The following is a 21,582-nucleotide window of genomic DNA, read 5'->3' as shown; positions in this document are numbered from 1 at the left end:
TCAGTTCAAATGTTTACAAGTTAGTTACTTCTTAGATTTTAAAGTAAAACACAATAAAACTAATTAGACAGTTATTTCTTTAATTAAGCCCATAAATTTTATACATGTTAATACAGATGACTTTTTATTATATACATATTTTATACTAATAAAAGAAGAAAAGGAAGAGAAGCACTGAACAATCTCCCATTATAATTATGTTTTTGCTGGCTCTGTGGACTTGTTCTGTATCTTAACTTGTTTTGTATTGTTTTTTATGGCATTTAATTATGTTATTTATTTTGTGTACAGCGTTTTGTGACCACTTGTCTGTGAAAGGCACTTTATAAATAAACACTACTTACTTACTCTCTGTTGTATTTTGCTCATAATTACTGCAGTACTGTCCAAATCAAATAAACTTAACTGGTGAAAAATGATGCTGAGATCTTTGTCATAATATTTACACACAAGGGTGAAATGAACAATCAACCTTAAAATATTTTTTTAAATATTAAGTATTGACTGAGACAGTGAATTTAAAAAAAGGATTTTGTTGGATGACTATGAGGGTGATAAATTGGCATACTCACCGAAGGCTGTGTAAAACTCCTCCTTTGTCAAGTGCTCATCATCGTTCACATCGTTGTACTTCAGCAGGTCGAACAATGTGCACTCAGAGATGTGTTTGGATAGACCTTCTTGCTTGATGACCTTCAAAGAAAATGCATCATTCTTTAGTTAAAGAGGGTTTTTATTATTATTATTATATTAATAATAATAATAATAATATTTTAATACTGTTCCAGAAATTACAATAAACCTTTGTACAAATAAATCTGTTGCAAAATAAATCATCCATCCATCTTCTATCACTTAGCTGTGTTCAGGTGGGGGAAGCAGCCTAAGCAGAGAACCCCAGACTTCCCTTACCCCAGCCACCTGTGTCAGCTCATCTGAGGGGACACCGAGTCGTTCCCAAGCCAACTGAGAGATTTAATCTCTCCAGCGAGTCCTGAGTCAGCCACGGCTTCCTGCCAGTGGGATAGTTCTGAAACACCTCACCCAGGAGACATCAGATGCCTGAACCACCTCAACTGGCTCCTTTCGATGTGGAGGAGTAGCAGCTCTATTCTGAGTCCCTCTTGAATGACTGAGCTCTTCTCTCTGTGGGACAGCCCAGCCACCCATCGAAGGAAACTCATTTCCGTCACTTGGATACGCGACCTCGTTCTTTCAGTCACTCCCCAAAGCTTGTGACTGTAGATGAGGGTAGGAATGTAGACTGACTAGTAAATCAGATTACCGGGGTCCTACCCTGGAGCCAGGCCTAGGGTAGAGGCTCAAGGGCGAGTGTCTGGCGGCTTAGCCCATGGGACCCAGCTGGCTTAGCCCAAAGAAACTACATGAATTTAATGATGAAATGATAAAATATATTGTTGCTGTATATATTTTTTAATGGTACTGCTGCATTCTGTTCTATACTACATTCAGCTGCACCTGCAACATACCAGTTTACACTGACTTAAAATCTGTGGAAATGTAAACCATGTCGGGGTGTGGGGGGTTGGTTGGTTTATTAATCTGAGACCAAAATGGGAACACACTGGCTGAAATATCAAATGCAATCTCAAAACCATTAGCTTTTTTAATTTTTTCCTCTCCTTTTTTTTAAAATTTGCATTTACTGTTTGACAAATTATGCACAAAACAGGAAGCCATGGCCAGATATCCAGTTCTCCACTAGCTACACTGAAGTCCAAACACATTGGGTCTTGCCCCGAGAGGCTAGGTCATGACTGTAGAGTCTGATGGATGCAGGATTTTTAAGGCCAGTACCAGTATTTGGTAATTTTTAAATTGGCTGTGGGTGTGAATGTGAGTGTGATTGGTTGTCCCTCTGTGTTGGCTCTGTGACAGGTTGGAGACCTGTCCGGGGTGTACCCTGCCTCCCACCCTATAGTTGCTGGGATAGGATCCAGCTCCCCCACGACCCTTAAAAGGATGGGCAGAATAAAATGGATGGATGGATGAAAAAAATCCGATATTCTGATATAGCAGCCACACGAAACACATGAAACATGAAGAGATTTTCCTGACATTTTATATGCACAGTCATTTACTTGTTAATGCTCTGTCCAACTCTACTTGGATCATCTGGTTGTTGTGTTTGTATTTCAAACACATGTTGCCAACAGGGAAGTTGCAAAGTGCTCTCTGTTAGACAAACTATGCAACGTCAAGACTCAAAACATGGTTGAAGGGTATTTCTCCCATCTCATTTAATTTATCAAACATTATAAATGCCAATATGGTAGATCAGTAAATCAGCAGGTTACCTCTCAGTTTGAATGCACAATGCTGTAACAACTACTCTGGGAACCATTAATGTAATCTCAGATAAAGTCAATCAACAAAGTTTAATTCTGAAAAATAAATGTTTCAATAACTGTAACTACATATGTTTATAAAACTACAATATATAGAAGACACCTTTGTTAATCACAGGCTTTTCAGATAAACATTTAAAAGTACTATAATTCGCTCGAGTAAAGTGTGAGTCTGTCAAGGTTGTGGTCATGTTCAGTACCACTTGCATTGAAGCCAAACTGAAACTCAATGACATTCTGTCACAACAGATGATGAACAGGCTCCAAACACTGCAGTTTTTGTCATTGTCCTGATAAAAACATGATCCTATTCAACACCTTCTGCATGGCCCTGGCAGTAAAACATCCATCATATTAGATCAGCCGTCAAAATGCTGATCACAAGGGACGGCTTTATACATCAAGCATTGTCCATCGGATCAGTGCACTTCCCTTCCCAGATGACTTGCTCAAAATTTAGGAGTTACCTGTGATGCCTGAGAACACCTACCTTTCATTTCAATCATGAATCACTGAAAAGGGGTATTTTTTTTTCTATTTTCTTTCTTGGACTTATGTTTATAAACCAAACTGCTGAGCTCACAAACTAAAAATTGAAGTGTTTGCTCATAATGCTATGTGATTTATCAGATTAGCAGATGGAACTGCAGGCTTTGATGGGTAATCTCCATCTCTGTTTCTACTTTTTTTTTTAAAAGTCACTCCTCTGTAGAGAAAGAATATAACACAAACCAGTAATATGTACCCTTGTACATGTTCAGTGGACCATGCGAGCTAAATGATCTGAGACAAATCATTAATGGGTTAACCAGATTTATATGTATTGAGATTGCTGCTTCTGCGTGTTTCAAATCAAACTTTAATTTACACAGCCAATGGAACACTGGCTGGTTAGTCAGAACATATGTCTAACAATTAGCAGCTTTTACTTACACAGACCTGTTGTGGTAATACAGACATTATGTACAGTACCACAGCTATACAGAGTTTCTACCAAAAAAACAAAAACAAAAGAAAAATGTTCAGCTGGGATGCATAAGTTGACCCCCTTTTGGGCCTCCAGGCTTGCAATACACTGGCAGAAACCCTCCTGTGTGTGAATATTTTCCAGCATCCCTTTCAATCTTGACTCTGCTCTTCCCTCATAACCATAACAATTTACACACCATTTTCCATACAATTTCCAAAGTTTTAAAGTTTCATCTGTCTCCTCCTTATTCAAATTTATTATCACAAACAAAATAAAATTCTGTGTTGTTCATGCAAGCAGAGGGTAGCTGTGAACTCTCCACGCATTAATTTGCAAAAATGTTTTGCATTGTTAGGAGGATGCTGAAGGTTAGCGCAGGACTTAGAATACCTGTATGTGCGACTTCTGCAACAAGATCTTTGGCATCTCTGCCGTGAACAACACAAAAGATCTGCAAATTCATTATATTTACTTTGGCCTGCAAAATCCTGTAAGGGGGATCAGAGGTCACCTGTTCACATGCTTCCTAATTTGAATTCGGCTCTTTTAGAAATATTCTCAGTATTGAATAACAGACTAGATTTCTGTGGAGGGTTAAATGAGCAAATTTCCAATAGCTATAACCTTGATATTTATAACCTCGAGATTTGTAAACTACATTCAAGAAGTTTGCTTTTTGCAAGTTAAAAATAAACTTACACAATTCTTTTCTTACAACAACTTGTACAATATCTTTTATGCTTCATGTTTTTTGTAATCAGTAGACAGTACATCTGGCTCAATAGTGGACAAGATGCAGCCTTCTCTCTTTTTTTTTTTTTTTTTTAGTAAAAGATAAAGTTTCAAACCCTATCTTTGGTCCAATGATAGATAAGGTGAATGCATGAAAAAATATGTTTTGATTTGCCATTTTAAAAGGGCACCCTAGACTAAAAGGGCAGCAACAATTGCTCCCTGTGCCTCTTCATGTGCACACTCTGGCACATCAAGTAAGTCTGGGTGAGGGATTTCTGTCCTAGAATTTCAAATGAGATCAGAGAATGCTCCAATTATAAAGGGTGCTTTAGGCCATGAGGGTGGCAGCCATAATTTTATACTTTTAAACTGATGAAAAATGTGTGAATTGCTTATGTAGTGCTTTTTGAGGGCTTGTTCACACCAAAATTTGATTTGCATTAATCTCTTCTTTCAAATTTATCTTTTGTTAATAAGGCAAAACTCAGTCCCAGCTCAAGCAGCTGAGTTTAAGAAAACATCCACAGTTCTGGCCGAGTTTGAACCTTAAACATACTGTGTGACTTACATCCTATGAGTTGAGCCATGAAATACATTTATGAAGAATTACTTTATAAAACATAAGAATCCATCAAAGACCTAATTCATAATTACATTCAGGAGCCATTATGCTGAGGCACCATCAACCCAGAAGTCCCTGTGTTTGTTGACTGACTTATTAGATTGATAAAGCTATTTCAGGCTGATATTTATCCTGTGTAATTATGTAGTCATTTTGATGTTAAATAAGTTAAATTAGGCAGAAATGCAAAGTGTTCCCTGCATTTCGGAGCTCTAAAGGTGTGCAAGTAGTTGGAAAGTCGTCACTTACTGCAACCACACAGACATGTAGTCTGGGCTGCTGCGCTAATGGACCTTTTTTTTTGGGGGGGGGGGCAATATTTTCTCCAAGGCAAAAGGAAAGGGGAAAAAAAAGTGTGTTGTTGGCAAACTACTGTATGTGTATCCCAAAGTCAGGTAGGGCCATGAATAAAAGCATATCTTTATGAAGAAAGAAAACACCCGTAAATTCACCCATAAGGGCCATCTGCAATTGACTGATATTTTCAATTTCTGCCTCCCTTCTCTTCATTTCTCTGTGAATGAGGTTCATGAAGTTTATGAATGATGATGGCTCTGCATGAAATATGCCAAAATTCTCATATATGTAAACAACAAAAGGGGAGGAGAGCAAAAAGCAGCCCTTGAGGAATCCCTGAAAACTGTTTTTCCATCTGGGTGTTGATTATTAACGTGCATCATTCAAACACCTAGAGAGAAGTGCAGGGATCCAGTCTGCAGTGGAAAAGAATAAATGGCATTCACAACGAGGTTTAAACCCCAGGTTAAAGTAATATTCAATAGGTTGAAAGGGCATATTCAAATTCAAACTCTGGGTATATTGGCAATATTTTTTTCATAAAACCCCGTCCAACATGTTTTATAAGCATTTCACTCACTAAACACTGATTCCTCTCAGGCTGGCACCATTTAATGTTAAAACATGTAAAAATATGTAAATAATATGAAAATATGAAAAAAAACATCACTATTTTGTGGCTACATGCCTTAAACTTCAAGTATGAAAATATACTGAAATTAATCTAATAAGTCCTTCCCCATCGGAGGAAAGGCCATTGACAAAGCTTACCAAGGTGACCCCTGTACAGATAGGATATCCTACTGGATCAGCAGGAAGATAACAGAAGAAAAGCAACTGATATGATGGTTCTCAAAAACCACTGTGGGTTGCTTACCCCCTCAATTATTCAAATAAGCTCTATATTAACTCAGTCCCAGGGTGCTGGGAGACTTTATTTGATATGCACAGAATATCTTCCTTCCTTACGGCAGCCACAAAAAGGTCTTTACAACATCCCTCTTGGTAGTACTGGTCAAAGGCTGCAGCCTCCCTTAAGCTTCACGGCTCTTTTGACCCACATTGCTTTTCAAAAGATTTACCTTGAGCGATGCACAACAGCTACCACAGGGAAGGGTAAGAGGAGTAAAACGGACACGATTCTGGCAGACGTGAAAGAGGACAGTTTAAACACCTGAGCGCACAGATGGTTTCTTCGCTTCTCTTCCCCTCTTTGATGAGATGTTTAAACAAAATGGCTCAAGTTTTGACAGACATGACAGATACTGCGACGTGTTGAAATGAGAAGCACACCTTTTTATTACCTACCTAAACAATGCTTGAAAAATATCCAGGGCTGGCTTATGAGTCAAGGTTAAGTTGCATTTTACCTCCATGCCAGAAACACATTAATGATACATTAAGTTTTAAAAAAGGGGGGAATATGTATTGACATAGCGAAGCTCATCTTTACTTCAGTATTCTTACCTGTGAGAGCTCGCTGGCATCTATTTGACCGTTACTATCTGCATCAAAGCGTTTGAACATGACATCAACCAGTTGCTTCTTGGCGACCATGCTGTCCCTGTGTTTCTCGTGGCCGGCGGACCCCATGTATCGTTTGTCATACAAATCCAGAATCTTGTTTTTCAGCCGCCGGTAATCACTCAGCCTGCAGTTATCATCTGGGGGGAAAAGAAAAATCAAATCAGTTGGAAGATGGAAAGTTAAATTTATTTATTTGCAGTAATCGATGCAATAAGGTGAGAGGAAACTATATGTTTACTTTGAAAACATATTTCACAAATATCTAAATGATTCCCAGGTGCAGAACAAAACATAATTAAACATCTTAAAATTATTATTCATAACAATGGATGCGGTGTTTTCAAATTTCAGCCAATTAGTACCTGAGCAAAGAAGAACCCCCTTGAAGATTCACATTATTACACACTAGCTCCAGTTTGCAGAACCCAAATCTGTGCAGGTCTCTGATTGTCTGCCTCATAATAACAAATGCTAAGGATTATTTTCCTGAGGGGAGCACAAAGTGTAATAGACGTGCTGCCTTCACTGCCTCAAACTAAGAAAGCGAGAGCCTCCTCAACACAAAGAAACTGATGGACAAATCCATCACACAGGTGTCAAACGCTAACCCTGACAGCAACAGAAAACAAAGATGGTTTTGTATTTACAATCCACCATCAAAGGCTCCAGATCAAAGACGTAAACTACATGAAAGATTCAGCTGAGTAGAGTGGAGCCAAAGAGAAAAATAAGGACTAAAACTAGAGGTTGACACATGTCAAATCAGCTTCTCCTTGTTAAATCTGGAAGTCTTTCTCCGCTAATAACAGTTACATTAGCTGATGTCAACAAGCTCGAGAGAAAAACGCTGCTGTTCGCTGGGATGTCTTTTAAGTCTCTGGGAAGGGCACTGGCATCAATACCACAGCGTACTGAGTGATCAACCTTGGGCAAATACGGAATAATAGCTTCCTCGTGGAGTGATGTGCGAGACAAATGATCTTTGTTGGGGATGATCAGGCAGGAATTATTTAGTGAGTATAGTAATGAGATCTTCACAAAGTAGCAGTGGGTTCTCACTCAGAGCTGATGACTAGTTAAGTAGAATCAGAGCAACCCCAGAAACCAATGACTTGTCATTATGAAATACCTGGGATCACATTTTTGTCTTATAAATTTCTTCCAGCATTCCTTCAGAGGAACAACTTGAGCAATCAGTGCGCATTTAAATGAGAAGCTTGATGTAATCCCAGATGCTCGCCATCATTTGGATATGAGAGGAAGAAGAAGTTCTCCAAAAACTCTGCCAGGGAAATAAATGGGCTTTCACAGATGTTTTATTTTCATCTCAGTTCTGTGTGACCTTGTAAATTCCCAAAGTTTTTCCTGGTATTCATTTAATATTAATTATTCTGAATGAAAAACGTGTCTTTTTTTGAATATGGATGCTAAAAGATTTAGTGTAAACAACAAAGTACACTTATTAGAAATTATTGAGCTTTTCAGTTTTGTGTAAAACTTATTTTGTTGGGAAATGTAAAGAGAAAAGCCTTCGCAAATAAGAAGAAATATGAAAAATACAGATTCTTCCATACAAGCTTGTTGGATCAGATTTTTCTCTTTAATACTGATGTCAATACCACGGATAACGGGTGCCATTTGGATACCCGAGGTCTTCTTTTCAAAAATTTAAAAAGTGCCGCCATCACTGTTTGACTGCAATGAAAAGCAAAAGTTAACAGCATTACTGTCTCACCATTGCTATTCCATACAGGGCACAAGAGGTCAAGTGAATGTTTGATGATTGTAAAAATGATGTGAATCGCATGCTATGACCTTTGCAGTAACCATGAATGTTTACTGTGGGAGATATTGGATCAACATATTGGAGATCATGCTCTCTGCTGCAAAAAAAAAAAAAAATACAGCAACAAGGTTTATATTTTGTAGGAATGTTTTATCCCAAGAAGCATCAAAACAGTTCTAGATGCTTGTGGACATACAGCACCTTACTTAAACCTTGCACTTTATATAGTTTTTTTACCCTTTAATCTGGCACCCATTTCTACATGTCTCCTTTGTTTTGTTTTGCTATAGAAATATTGTGAAAAATGCAAATCTACAATTACAATGCTTTATTTTCTGATAACTAGGTGTAACAAGCCTCTGATATCTTTCCTAGACAGATGGAGAGAATTAGGCATGAAGAAGCACGTCTGGAACAATGATTTTGTTCATTTCTGAAGGTAGACCATCGGCAAGACACAAACTGAGGTGTTGACAGATGTTTGAGCTGCACACCCAGTCAGAAGCTCTCTGTAACTAGTAGGGTGTGAACAAAAACAGTGGTGGCTGGCAAGGTCTTTCTAGCAGCCACAGCAGGTGACAAAACAACAGGAAGATCTGTTAAATTACAAAATTTGCTTTGGCTGTCAAAATAGTGAGAGTGACTGGTGAATTCTCGGGAATCAAAACAGCAACTTGCCCTCTAAAGTGTATCAGCGGCAGCATGCTGCACATCATGGAGCGGGTTCTGCTTTAACAAGCATCAGTGCCAGAGAAGCTGCCCCGGTCACAAATGGCTGGTAAAATGAATAAAAGATAAATGGCTGCTGGCATACCCTCAGCTAAGGTCAGCTACGTCAAAGGAGCACAAACTGACACATGCGTGCAGGCCCACATGTGGATGCAAATGAATCTGCGCATACACAAACTGCTACGCACACACATGCACCTAAACATCTCAAAATATCCAAACAGTACTCGTCTACACAGAGGTGTTTAAGCATTAATTTGGCAATGGCAACTATAATCTGTCAAATTAACTATGCCAACATGCCTCAGTGGCACTTCAGGGAACAAGTAAAAATTCCACAGAAAGCTGTTGTATTCTTCAGTCCAATCCACTTTCTCAAACTAAGATCTACTGATTGTTGGAAGACTAATTATCACTTTTATAAAATCCAAAGGTTTTTGTAAATAAGGAAATGTCTCAGACACAGAAATTGCTTTCAAACTAAATGGGATGCATCACAATGCAACCTACTATCTCTGTGTAAATGGTGGGGTCATAACTGAACCTGGAAAAACACACTGAACATTTTGTTTTTTTTAAGAAAAATGTTTTCCCTTAAGCTTGATTAAATCAATCATCACCAGCTGAGACGCTCCCAGTTCCAGTGTTGTCTTATTATCGTCTGACTTTTTTCAGCTTATTGTAGACAAAGACACAGGAAATCAGGAAATGGGCATAAAACTGTGCAAAAATCTTAAAATTACTTGTAATGGAACAACAAGGGAAGAACGGTGGGATGCTCGTTTTCTTTTTTTTTTTTTCCTTTTTATTTGCTGCAGAATACCATTAGATACCAGCAAAAGCATTTAAAATGGTGTCATGATCATAATCACAATTATTTTAGTAAATATAATCATATTTATAATATTGATAATAGTGGTTAATAATTGTAGAGAGGGCCAGAGAGAGCCAAAGGCAGCAGCCTTGTATGCCTTGGGAGACCAACACAGTTGCCACAGGGTAAGTGACAGAAAGCCAGAGCAAACAGTCAACTGTCACAGATTACTGAAAGCAGACTGGCTGAAAGACCCAGAGAAACCCAGAGACAAGGGCAGCTGCAGGCAAGTGATAATCCTTCAAGAGGTTCAACTATGAAACCCTGAGAGCATCCTCTAGATTGGTCTTACTGACCGAACACTCTCTTAGTTATCTTGTCTGGGGCTGTAAACAGCGAGTCAGTTCGGGCATTTAGGGAAGGGTGAAAGGGTGCGCTGATTTATAACACAATACTGTCAGTGGGCAAAGCGATGGGTGAAAGCCAGGGTACACCCTGGACAGATCCTTGGTCCATCACAGGTCTAACACAGAGACAAAGACAGCTATATCCTCTCCCATTCACACCTAAAGCTAATTTAGAATCACCAGTTAAGCTAACAGGCATATCTTTAGACTAGAAACTAGCCAGAACCCACACAGATTCAGGGAGCACATGCAAACTCTACTTAAAAGCCCATCTGCCTGTCACACAGTTATACCTACTCATGTGCATGAAAACGATAATGCTAACCACAAAAAGGCCAATGCTCAACTAAGAGTTTAGCATGGCATACCTAGTTCAGAGTTATTCCAGCTGCTGCTGGTAATAGTCAAGTGACCTGGGCCAAAAAAAAGGAGCGAAGAAGCATAAAATAATAAAAGGAAAGTAAACAACAGAGTATTGTATACAATGGCTTGAAAATGACGACCTTGAAGACACAGAGAAAGCAATTCTTGTAATAACATTACATTAACAGAAGTTATGTTTGCTTACTCACCAAGGCCTTTAAGAGCTAGCATTTAAGATGCTACTGGCATTAAGTGGGTAAGGCTCAGCCGTTTGAAGGTGAGCTGGAATGTAGTTTAATTGGTTTTCTTTTTTTTTTTGTTTTATGTAAGTGGTATCAATGGACATTTTGCATTTGTTTGGCAACAATGATGGAATAGTGATTTTCAAACAAAGAAATCTTTCCGAACCCACTTTATGCAGCTGTTTGTGAATTTGCTGTTTGCTAAATGTAGAAAAAAACCTAACAGTTTGATGTTCATAGAAGAAAAAGGACCATCCACAGGCACTTACAGCCTTAAAAAGAACAGCTAGAATGCAAAATTACCTTTGACAGTGGTTTTCTGCATGTTTGTTTTGACTTTTTACAGCTTAATGAGCCCATCTTCCCTTTTCCACTGTGCAATATTAAAATTTTACCTTTCATTCAAAGTCTCCTTATTACGAAGACATACTGTACTGATGGCAACACATTATTTATTGCAGGCTGAGTAAATATTGTTCAATTGGACATGGAAAAATGTCCATCCACCATTCTCTTCCGCTTATCATTTTCAGGGTTGCAGGGGGTCTGGAGTAGGGGTGTGCAAGATTGACGAAAAATATCTTGATATTTTCTGTAATTTTGTCGATAAAGATAAATATTTTTCATTATTTAAAAATCTCTGTAAAAGAAGTGCAAGCTAGTAAAATATAAGACTTAAATCTGTGTTTTTTGTGACACGTTAACTTTGTGTTTTTTCTTAGTTTTTCAAAAGCAATCACTCAATACAGAAAACTTGATAGAATGAAAAAAATCGAAAAAGAGGCTGTCTACGGGGATTCCCCCTAAAGTATAGCAAAAAAAAAAAAAAAAATCAGAAAATACACACCTCCGTCTAATCAGAAAGCCACTTTCTGGTAGACTGCTTCAATGTATTATCCGATGTTTCAAACAGGTGAGCCCCAAGAACGTTGCTAGGTTATGACGCAGTGATTGTAACATACCTACTTTAACTTAAAGGATATTAACATCCATCCATTATTTTCCTCTCTATCCTGCTAGTCGGGGTCACGGGGGGGGCTAAAGTTTGCTGAGTGTGTGTTTTGCCGGACACCTTAGCTGATTTAGGTTTGTCTTGGACAGCGGGTTCCCAAAACTTTTCATATTCCTCATACTCGATGAAGGAACAGGTTAGTTGTTAAGCTATCCGCATTCTTACAAAGTCTGCAAACTGCCATCTCTTGATCAATGTCAGTCTTTTCAAAACCAAACCACCTCCTCGTCTAGGAATTAAATCTAAGGCAGTAGACTGCGAGGCTGGCGATGTCTGAATTTCTTCCCCTGGCGCTGTGTGTTCACTCATTTCCAGCTTTAGGTGTGTTGTGTAGGCATGGATGGAGTCCAGGGGAACCTCCCAGATATGGACCAGGGCACCACTGAGCTCTTGAACAGCCTGAGGTGCAAACTGGCAGCATCGGATGGACCGACGCATAATGTCCCAGAGGTGCTCTGTTGGATTGAAGTCAGGTGAACATGGGAGCCAGTCAATGGTATCAGTTCCTTCATCCTCCAGGAACTGCCTGCATACTCTTATCACATGAGGGTGTTGCCATGCACCAGGAGGAACCCAGGACCTACTGCACCAGCATAGGTTCTGACAACGGGTCCAAGGATTCATCCCAATACCTAATGGCAATCAGGGTGCCGTTGCCTTGTCTGTGGAGGTCTGTCTGTCCCTCCATGGTTATGTCTCCCCAGACCATCACTGACCCACCACCAAACCAGTCATGCTGCAAGATGTTACAGGCAGCATAACATTCTCCACGGCTTCTCCAGACCCTTTCACTTCTGTCACATGTGCTCAGGGTGAACCTTCTCTTATCTCCCAGTTATGGACCTGCCAATTCTGCTATATTATAGCAAATGCCAATCAGGCTCCATGGTGCCAGGCAGTGAGCACAGGGCCCACTAGAGGATGTCGGGGTCCCATTGTTGTCCCTCTAGTCTACCTATTGTTAATTTAATTAACACCAAAGCAGCTGAAACTGATTAACAAATCCCTCTGCTACCTAACTGACCAGATCAATAACCCAGAAGTTTAATTGACTTGATGCTACACTCTGATTAAAAAGTATTCCTTTAATTTTTTTAAAGCAGTGTATTATCCATGGATTGAATGCATAATATTTTCCACTGTCAGAAGGTTACGGAGAAAGCAACAGATGTAGCTGAAATGGGTCATGTAGGGTCAGACTGTTAACATTTTCATCTACTGTCAGCTCTTACACTGAGAAAATTTTTTTTTTTTATCTTTTAACAGTGACTACTCATCTGTGGGCAACTAGTTAATAAGTGGCTTTCAGTCAAAATGCAGGCCATTAATGTATTCATGGAAGCCAGTGTTAATTTTTTAAAGTTTGGCAATACCACATGAAGGAAACTGCCTCTTTACTGTTTGCTGTTGACTCAATGAACAGGAGATTGCTGTTCCCAAAGAAGAAGAACAAAACCCAACATTCAAACCATAAAAAAAGTGTCATTCTCCTGGGTATAACAGCATACAACCACAGAGAAACAGAGGTATACTCTGTGATGAGCAAATGTAATGAAGTGTGAAGGCCAACAGCAAAAAAGTAGTTTTTATTTTACACATCTTATCCACATACTGATGACATCAGTGTAGAAAACGATCTTAAATATTGCACAGATGATAATGCCTGCTTTCTAAGCACCTGAGAAGTGCACTACTGTGCACGAGAAATTTAGAGTCTAGAATGCACAGTGCCAAACAGCATGGAGAAGCAGCTGCTGCATTAGCAAGCGATATAAGTCCAGCTGGCACTAATGAAAAGTTACTTTTCGAGCTGAAAATACACACTAATCCATTGCAGAACATGCAGCAGACTCAGCGAAGAAAGAAAAAAATACTCCATGCTCTCCACTGAGACCATAAAAGTGACTGAACCCCCTTCGCTACCTGAACCTGCCCCTCTAAAAGCCCTACTGTTTTATTTATAAAAAGAAAAAGGTGGCTCAGCGGAATAGCTCGAGTCAACCCCGCTGAAGCTGTCCCATCTTTGCCCGACTAAGCCTGCCCCCCACCACCTCTTGCAGCTTTTCCATCTCCGTCTCCAGGGCCCTGGGTACTGCCACTGCTCACAATACATCAAGACAGCACAGCATGACAACTGGGCTAACCAAATCAGAGGTCACTGATTGCAATCTTTAAGAGCAACTGGAGGTGTCAGTGCCGCAACACCTGACTGAATCTGAAATGGATATCTGGGCAGTAGAGCTGCAACCCCTCAAAGCTGCTCTGGCCAGGACGATATGAATGCAAAACACTCACAGCAGACCCCAGGCACAGAGCAGAGACTCCCGCTAATATCTCAGGGTTGAAAATAAAAAATTTCAGTCACACTGAGGCTTTTTGCATCCATATGGGAAAGTAAAGAAATACAAAACTGAAGTTCATTCCTGCCCTTCAAAACAGCAGTTGAAAATACAATCCCACCCTAAGGTCCTTTTGTTAGTCGATTTTGATGTTCTAATCACACTGCATGATCTTTATCAGCAGACTGACTTTAGCTAGTTGTCATGCAGCTGCATTTCTTTTGTTATATCTGCCTATAGTATTTGCTGCTGACATTGTGTAATGAAATTTTGTTTTCATCCTGTACCAAAAACCAATTCCATCTGTGGTTGCATGGCAATGAAAGTGAAGACAAAATCTGGAAACAAGCCAGTTCAATTTCTACAGGGTACGGGTCTCTAAATGATTGTTAGACTCATGTCAAAGTGGCTGCTAGAGTTGATAAACAGATTTGCAGTATTCGGCTGGTAGCTGAGTATTTTACAGTATCTAACAACGTCTGTACAAAGAACAAGATTGATCTATTCTCGTCCTGAAATAATGACTGTTCAGTTTAATTATTAAAACCAGAAACAAGTTCGTTGACAAACTCAATCATAGAAACATTTACCTATCCAACACCTCTGTTAATATTTTATAGATTTTTATAGATTTTAGCCAACAAAAACACGGGTTCATAACGGGGCTTCACAACCAACGGGTGGTGTCACAGTGGGTACAGTGGTAACTTTTTTTTTAATACACCAAAAACCCACACCAGCCGCCTCTATGAGAGGTTTTGCAAATAATTAAAAATAGTAATTCCAACTCTCTCTTTACCAGATAACAACAGTGTGATTTTTTTTTTTCAGGACAGCCCCCTGTACTAAAGTTTCTAACTTTGTTTCTGTCCCACTTAGTTACTTTTTGAGTCTGTGTTAACAGCACACAACAGACTCCATCCTATCATTCAGTCTCTGTCACTACTGTTCCCTCCCCAGATGTAGGTGTAATCCTCTCCCTCCAATCTTTCATCAGGACTGCCGCTCTTCCTCACGTCTTAATCTTTGATGTATTACCATCTCACCCTCCCCTCTTACCTTGAATGGAATCATTATCATCTGCAAGACTATACTCAAACTTTACTCCATCCACCCAACTCACCCTTCCTTCTTTTCTTTTATTCACTCGACTGACAGACGCCCCAGGAGGTGTTCAGAGCTTCAATTCCTCTATTAAAAAATCCCAGCCTCTGTTGCATCTGCTACTATATACTCCAGTACACCCACACCTGAACACTCCAACTTTACTGGCCTTTTGTTCTAGCACTGTTGGATCCTGGCCAACAGGGGCTTTGTGGCATGTTCTGATGGATTATCTTAATTATTAATTTCAGTGAATGTGAAACATATGACTCATCTCGACTCCTGCATTGTATAAAGCATTACAGGCTGCAGCTCCAATTTAATTAATCCAATGCATGCATAAGTGAGCGACTGCAAATGGAAACTGATCAAAAAAAATCCTAAGTAGTATACCTTTTAATTTAATTATTTATGTATTTTTGGTGTCTTTTGGGGTGAGGAGGCAGATTTCTTTAAAAAAAAATAAATAAATAAATACAAATAAAAAAGCAGGCTGTCTTAGACTGATCTTTCAGACTAAGTGGAAGCAGACTGAGATACAAGATGGAGAGAGAAGGAAGAGAAGAGCAGGACATTGTGAGAACAGGGAGGCTTTGTTTTCCTCTCAAATATGATCCCAGAAGGCTTGATTACACAGAGCTTACTCCTTCAGTGGCAGGTCTTGTTGATGACATGATAGAAGGCAGTGACCCAGGGGCTGAATACACCTTGGCCAAGGCATCAAATCAACAGTGCTGCAGGTCTATATTTGGTCTACTGCAGACAGACTAAGGAATATTGTTTGTTCACAGTTGGGTCGCACTTTGATAAGCGGCCTTAAACAAGAATGAAAATATTTCTCAGATGCATAGCTGATACATAAATTATGTCAATAGCTGATTTAAAGACTTAATAATGTCAGAGTGAAACCCAGGAGGAAAAGCAAGGGAATAAGAAAAGTTATTAAAAAATAATCTAGTTAAGCTTGAGTAATATTTACACTTTAAACTAGTCAGAATGGCATTCAGTGTTGTTAGCTCTGTTATTTAGCCCGAGTCAGGACAGATCTGGGATGGATGGGTAGATGTGTGCTGGTGTGAAAAGCTCCTGTTTGCTGACCTAACATTTTGTTCTAGCCTTTAGGCATGCTATCCTTATTTCAATGGGGAAAAAACCTTATGAAAAGAGACTGGCTCTTACTTTTCTTAATGTTGTGACAGCCTTCTACCTTGAACAGGGTATGAGCTGTATACTACAAATGCAGTTCAACACAGCCAGGTTTTCTTTGCCTTAGCTGGCTTGACAAAACCTTAAAACCCCAGTCGGCAATAATGGGTATAATGATGGTTATTGACTTTCTCTGTTAAGCATGGCTTTCTGCTTCAGGCTCTTTGCACACTCACATAAAAAGGGGTGTTTCACACAACATATGACTGTTCTTCAACACAAAATGATCCCTATGAGTGCCACTCAGAGATGTTAACAGGTGAGTCTATAAAGAACAAAATATATACCTGTAAAATGCAACACTGTTGCAAATAAGACAAAAGATTAATGCAGCATTAAATATTAGAAAATGTTATTTTAATCACTGAGTGCCCTCTCAGTGCTGATGTTTATTTCTGAGGTGACGGCTGCACATTTGAGCTCTGAAACTTTAAACTGGACCCATTTAAACATTAAGGGTTACTGTCCCACAGCTCAACAAAGAAGATGTGGAAACTGCTTTAGTTTGTAGGCAGATCAAAGGGAAATTAATTGTATTGATTGAACAGGTATTATTTGTGTATGTGCTGTGTTCTGGTAGCTGCAGTGTCAGCAGGGTAAGAGAGACTTAGTAGCAGATTAGGACCACTGAATTTTTCCAACAGGACAAACCATTGCATAATGCACTTGCACAAACATGTTGGCAACAATACACGACAATACACTTGATGTTAAAGGGTTAAAGCCATTAATCTCACTTTGTACAGTAGTACACCACTCTACTGTGTGTTTTTGCTTGTTTGTCCCTCTGTGTTATCAATTATCAATGTGTAAAACTGTGAACTTATCATGGATGGATTACGATGACCACAAGCCCTGGACCTAAAAAATGCAGAGTTTGGTCACACAGTAACACAAGGCAGCTTACAACTACAGCATTTCTTGCAAATTTTGATGTATCAAATCCCAAATTTGAAAAGTAAAATAACTGACTGGCTAGTCAGTATGTACATTGTGTAGATCAGTTTTAATCATTAAATTCTGTGAAAAAGAACATGCAGTCCTGTGAATGAATAAGCACACCCCATGATTCAGTAGCTTTAACTTGAAGTGCTTTCTGTATGACTTTATCAATTTGTCACATTGATGAGGAGGAATTCTGGCCCACGCTTATTAATAATGTTGCTTCACTTCATTGGGGTTTGCAGGCATTTGTTTATGCATAGCTCACTTAAGATCCCCCAAAGCATGTCAATCATGTTGAGGTCTGGACTATGACTGGGACATTGCAAAAATTTGATTCTTTCTTTTTCCAGCCAGTCTGTTGAAGATTTGTTGGTGTGGTTGCATGACCTAATTTCAGCCACGTTTGGGCTGTTGGAGAGACTGCTTCACATTTCACTCTAGAATACTTTGGTATATAGAGGAGTTCATGATCGAGTCAATGACTGCAAAGACGTTAAAGTCCTGTGGCTGCAAAACAAGCCCAAATCATCACCCCTCCACCACCGTGATTGAAAGTTAGTATGAGGTGCTTGTGAGGATATGCATTAAGACCAAAGTCTTGAGTGTGTTCTGATGCAACTTTGCAAACCTAAGATGTGTTTCCCTGTTTTTTGTTTCTTTGTTTGTTTGTTTTTTAGAGTGAAGAGACTTTCTCCTGGCAACCCTTTTAAACAAACCATACTTTTTAACATTTAACATGCTAGCTGAGGCCCGTGGAGTCTGAGATATAACTTTTGTGGTTCCTGCAGTTTCTCTGAGCACTGCATGGGAAGACTGCATAATTGTGTTAAAACAAACCCAAATGCTTCAGCCCAGATAACTGCCAAAGCTTCTGTTATTACAGAGGTAGTAACACTTGGAGATAATCAATTAATAAATGCATTTCATCACCAGCACCTGGCTGCTACTTACCCTCTTAATTCCTATGAAAGCTATGAGGGTATACTTTTTAAAGGGTTTTTGTTTGTTTGTTTTTTAACATTACATAGAGTCCCGTGAAAGATTTCTTTTTTGCCTGTTATTTTAACTGTATATGTTAGGAAAGTGATGAGTGTATTCCACCATCAGGCACCTTTTTCCTCCACAGGAGATGTCGGGGGGTGCAGCCAACTTCCCTCTGTTCTTGGTCTAGTAGTATTAGCACTGCTGCTGCACTACTATCACTCATCTCAATTCTGCTGTCTTCCTCTGAACTTGGGCTATCAGCATTAAATTCTACCAAGGAGGCAGGATTACAGTACTCTAACTTACAACCTAAGTCATTATAATATAAACAGCTAATTTAATTACAATATATCTTAAGGTCAGTGTTTCCCACTGTATCTACTATGCCCATGCAGTAATCTGTCTGTGGTTAGCATCATTTAGGTTGATCTCTAAAATGTAATTAACTGTATTCAAGAGCTCTGGAACAAGTCAGGAAGCCACCTATGATTTCAGATACTTTTTGTTCTTATTGTTGTTTAGTAAAGCACATACCTAGAAACTGAATTTCTGACATCTAGAGACTAATGGCATTTACATTCTACCCAGCAAGAGACTCTGCACAAAGAAAATGTTTGGTTCTTTAACTCAGCATATCAGTGTTTACCTCAACCAATGAGTTTATTTTACTCTCCAGTGCAGCTCAGCCTCTGAGAAATGTTTGTACTGCATGAATAGACTCCAGTGTGCCAGAAGTCTGCTTTGTGGTCTGAAGACGTACAGTACTCTATTCAGCTCTATGTAGTGGTTTGTGTTATGCTACAGACATTAACAGACACACAAACACAAACACACACACACACCCACGCACACATGAAATCTCTTACTCTCGCTCAGAGTAAAGCAGTTTCTTATACTGACCAGCAGCAACACTGATCACAATGTCTATTGAGTCCTGCTTTTCATCCCACTCTGGGGTCAGCATTAGGTTAAAGGACTCTATTATCATATATCTAGCCACTCAACCCATAGCTGGGAACCATAAAGAGTTGAATTCCTATAGATCTGCTGCCCTGAGATACAGTGCACTCCATAGCCATTATTGATCAGCTCATAAAACATTCAGCATGGGTGAAAACAAGGCCGTTTTGTCGCAACTATTTCAACACCAACACAGATCATTTCTGAATGTGAGTTATGACATCATCAAATGTTTTGAGTAGTGTTTTATTTTTTTTTTTTAAATCTTTGCCACATTTTCAGCCATTTTTCATTCTGTGTTGCTGTTATCACCTTGAACATCAGTAGGGAGGATAAATGGATAAATAGATAAATAGCTACAGGTCAGCTAGACATTCTTCTTGCTGAAGGTTTATCGGGATGCTTGGTGTAAACTGCCATATTGACAGTGAGCTCATTGCTTCCTACGATAGACTCTTATTCAAACTGATAGAGCCATGAGGGACTTCTCAAACTGGAATCAAAAGCCTTGATGTGCACCGCTCGGCATGAGCAGAACATTTAATCAAACATTACTTACTTACTAATTTTAAAAACACAGAGTGCCGCTCCCGTCACCTACGAACAGGAAACCGGGGCTACAATTCGCACAGGGTCACCAAAATATGACAACTTGAAGAAAGAACGTGAAAACATGGACCCAACCTGCCTTATATTAACAGATCAGGCTGGTGATGGTGGAAGAGAGTGAGTGGATATTTTCATGGCATACTTTGAGCACCTTAGTACAAACTAAAAATCATCACAAACACCACACCTTACCTAAATATTGTTGCTGACCATGTCCATCCCTTTATGACCACAGTGTACACCTTCTGATGGTTGCTTCCAACAGGATAATATGCCAAATGTACAGCTAATGCATGATGACATCCTGTCACTATGGACCAAAATCTCTGAGGAAAGTTTCCAAGCACCTTGTTGACTCTACGCCATGAAGAATTCTGTTCAGTTCAGAATGCAAATGCTAGCAAGGTGCAAGATTTTTGGTGTGATTTTGTATCCTGCCCTTTAAAGGGATGATTTTGGTTTCCACTGACCATTGTTACACCAATTCACACAATGTCCTTCATTAAAGATTTCCAACTTGAATACTTTGTTCATTAAGATGTGATGCATGATTTAAGTGTTCCCTGAACAGTATACTTTGACCTGAATAAATGCATCCAATGACAATCTCCACTAAGTCTGCCAAACAAAAGATAGAATTCACAGTTTTACAGTGCAGTTGATGACAGCAGCCACTTTTCAGTTCTACAGCCCCTGTGAGGTTGGTGCACATGAACCCAAGGTCTGTACTACGAAACGTACTAAAGCAGGATTTGGGCTTATCCAGGTAAATTTGTGAGTCTTACAAAGCTGGTTCAGGTCTTACCGGGTTATATCACTGTGGTAACTTATGCTACAGGCCTATCCTGCTCTGGGGCAGGTAATGTCTTAAATTAAAGATCAACAAGTATGAAATGACCACCTACAGACAAATCAATTCTCCAGTAAATAGCATTACTATTCATGGAAGATCCTTCTGACCTCTATGTGTGGATAGTGGGGAGGGCCCAAAGTGTTTTAACCCTTTAACAGCTGGCGATCGCAACTGATGCACCTGTTCCCTGCCCTGACTTTTCGTGAACAGCTGGTTACTGCTGAGAGTATCACCGCTGAGATGTCTGATCAAACACACTTTGAATTACTGTAATTATGCAAAGGTTTGTCCTATCTGAAAAATTCAAAGGGTTTCTAAAAGTTGAGAAATTGCACTTCACACCCAACATACGGTTATTATTGTAATTATTGCCGGAAGTCCGCGAATGGTGGCACTTTTGAGGTTAATGGGCCACCGGCAGGCCCGTGGTAAATAATGGGTCAATAGTATCTAACTTCTTTATTAATAAATATGGATTTTTACAGTCTGTGTAAATAAAGACTGGAATTTCAAATTTAAAAAAAAAAACAAAGTTTTGTTTTTATTAAGCTATCTGTTGCATATACAATATATACTATCCTATACTAACCGCTTGAATCATACCTTTATGCTAGTAAAAAAAAAGGACCTTAAATTTGCATTAGTCAGCAATTATCTAGTTGCTCTCTTCCTTTTAAAGACATACCTTGCTCACTTTATACTGTCCAGC

The 21,582-nt window shown here is 39.3% G+C and overlaps 1 protein-coding gene across 2 annotated transcripts in view; it reads right to left on the bottom strand.

The window, feature by feature from the left end:
* fstl5 (follistatin-like 5) overlaps positions 1–21,582 on the bottom strand; it is a 208,425-nt gene that overhangs the window by 92,887 nt on the left and 93,956 nt on the right. For both annotated transcript variants that reach the window (XM_030738618.1, XM_030738619.1), the window contains exons 5-6: positions 6,461–6,657; positions 573–693 (exon numbers count right to left, since the gene is read on the bottom strand). In XM_030738618.1, the coding sequence (XP_030594478.1) occupies positions 573–693; positions 6,461–6,657 (318 nt within the window). The remainder of the gene's footprint in view (positions 1–572; positions 694–6,460; positions 6,658–21,582) is intronic.

The sequence above is a fragment of the Archocentrus centrarchus genome, chromosome 10 (genome assembly GCF_007364275.1).
Source record: "Archocentrus centrarchus isolate MPI-CPG fArcCen1 chromosome 10, fArcCen1, whole genome shotgun sequence".
In the NCBI taxonomy this organism is placed as follows: Eukaryota; Metazoa; Chordata; class Actinopteri; order Cichliformes; family Cichlidae; genus Archocentrus; species Archocentrus centrarchus.
Note: the sequence above shows the minus strand (reverse complement) of the source record. Positions and strands in the feature narration are given on the sequence as shown.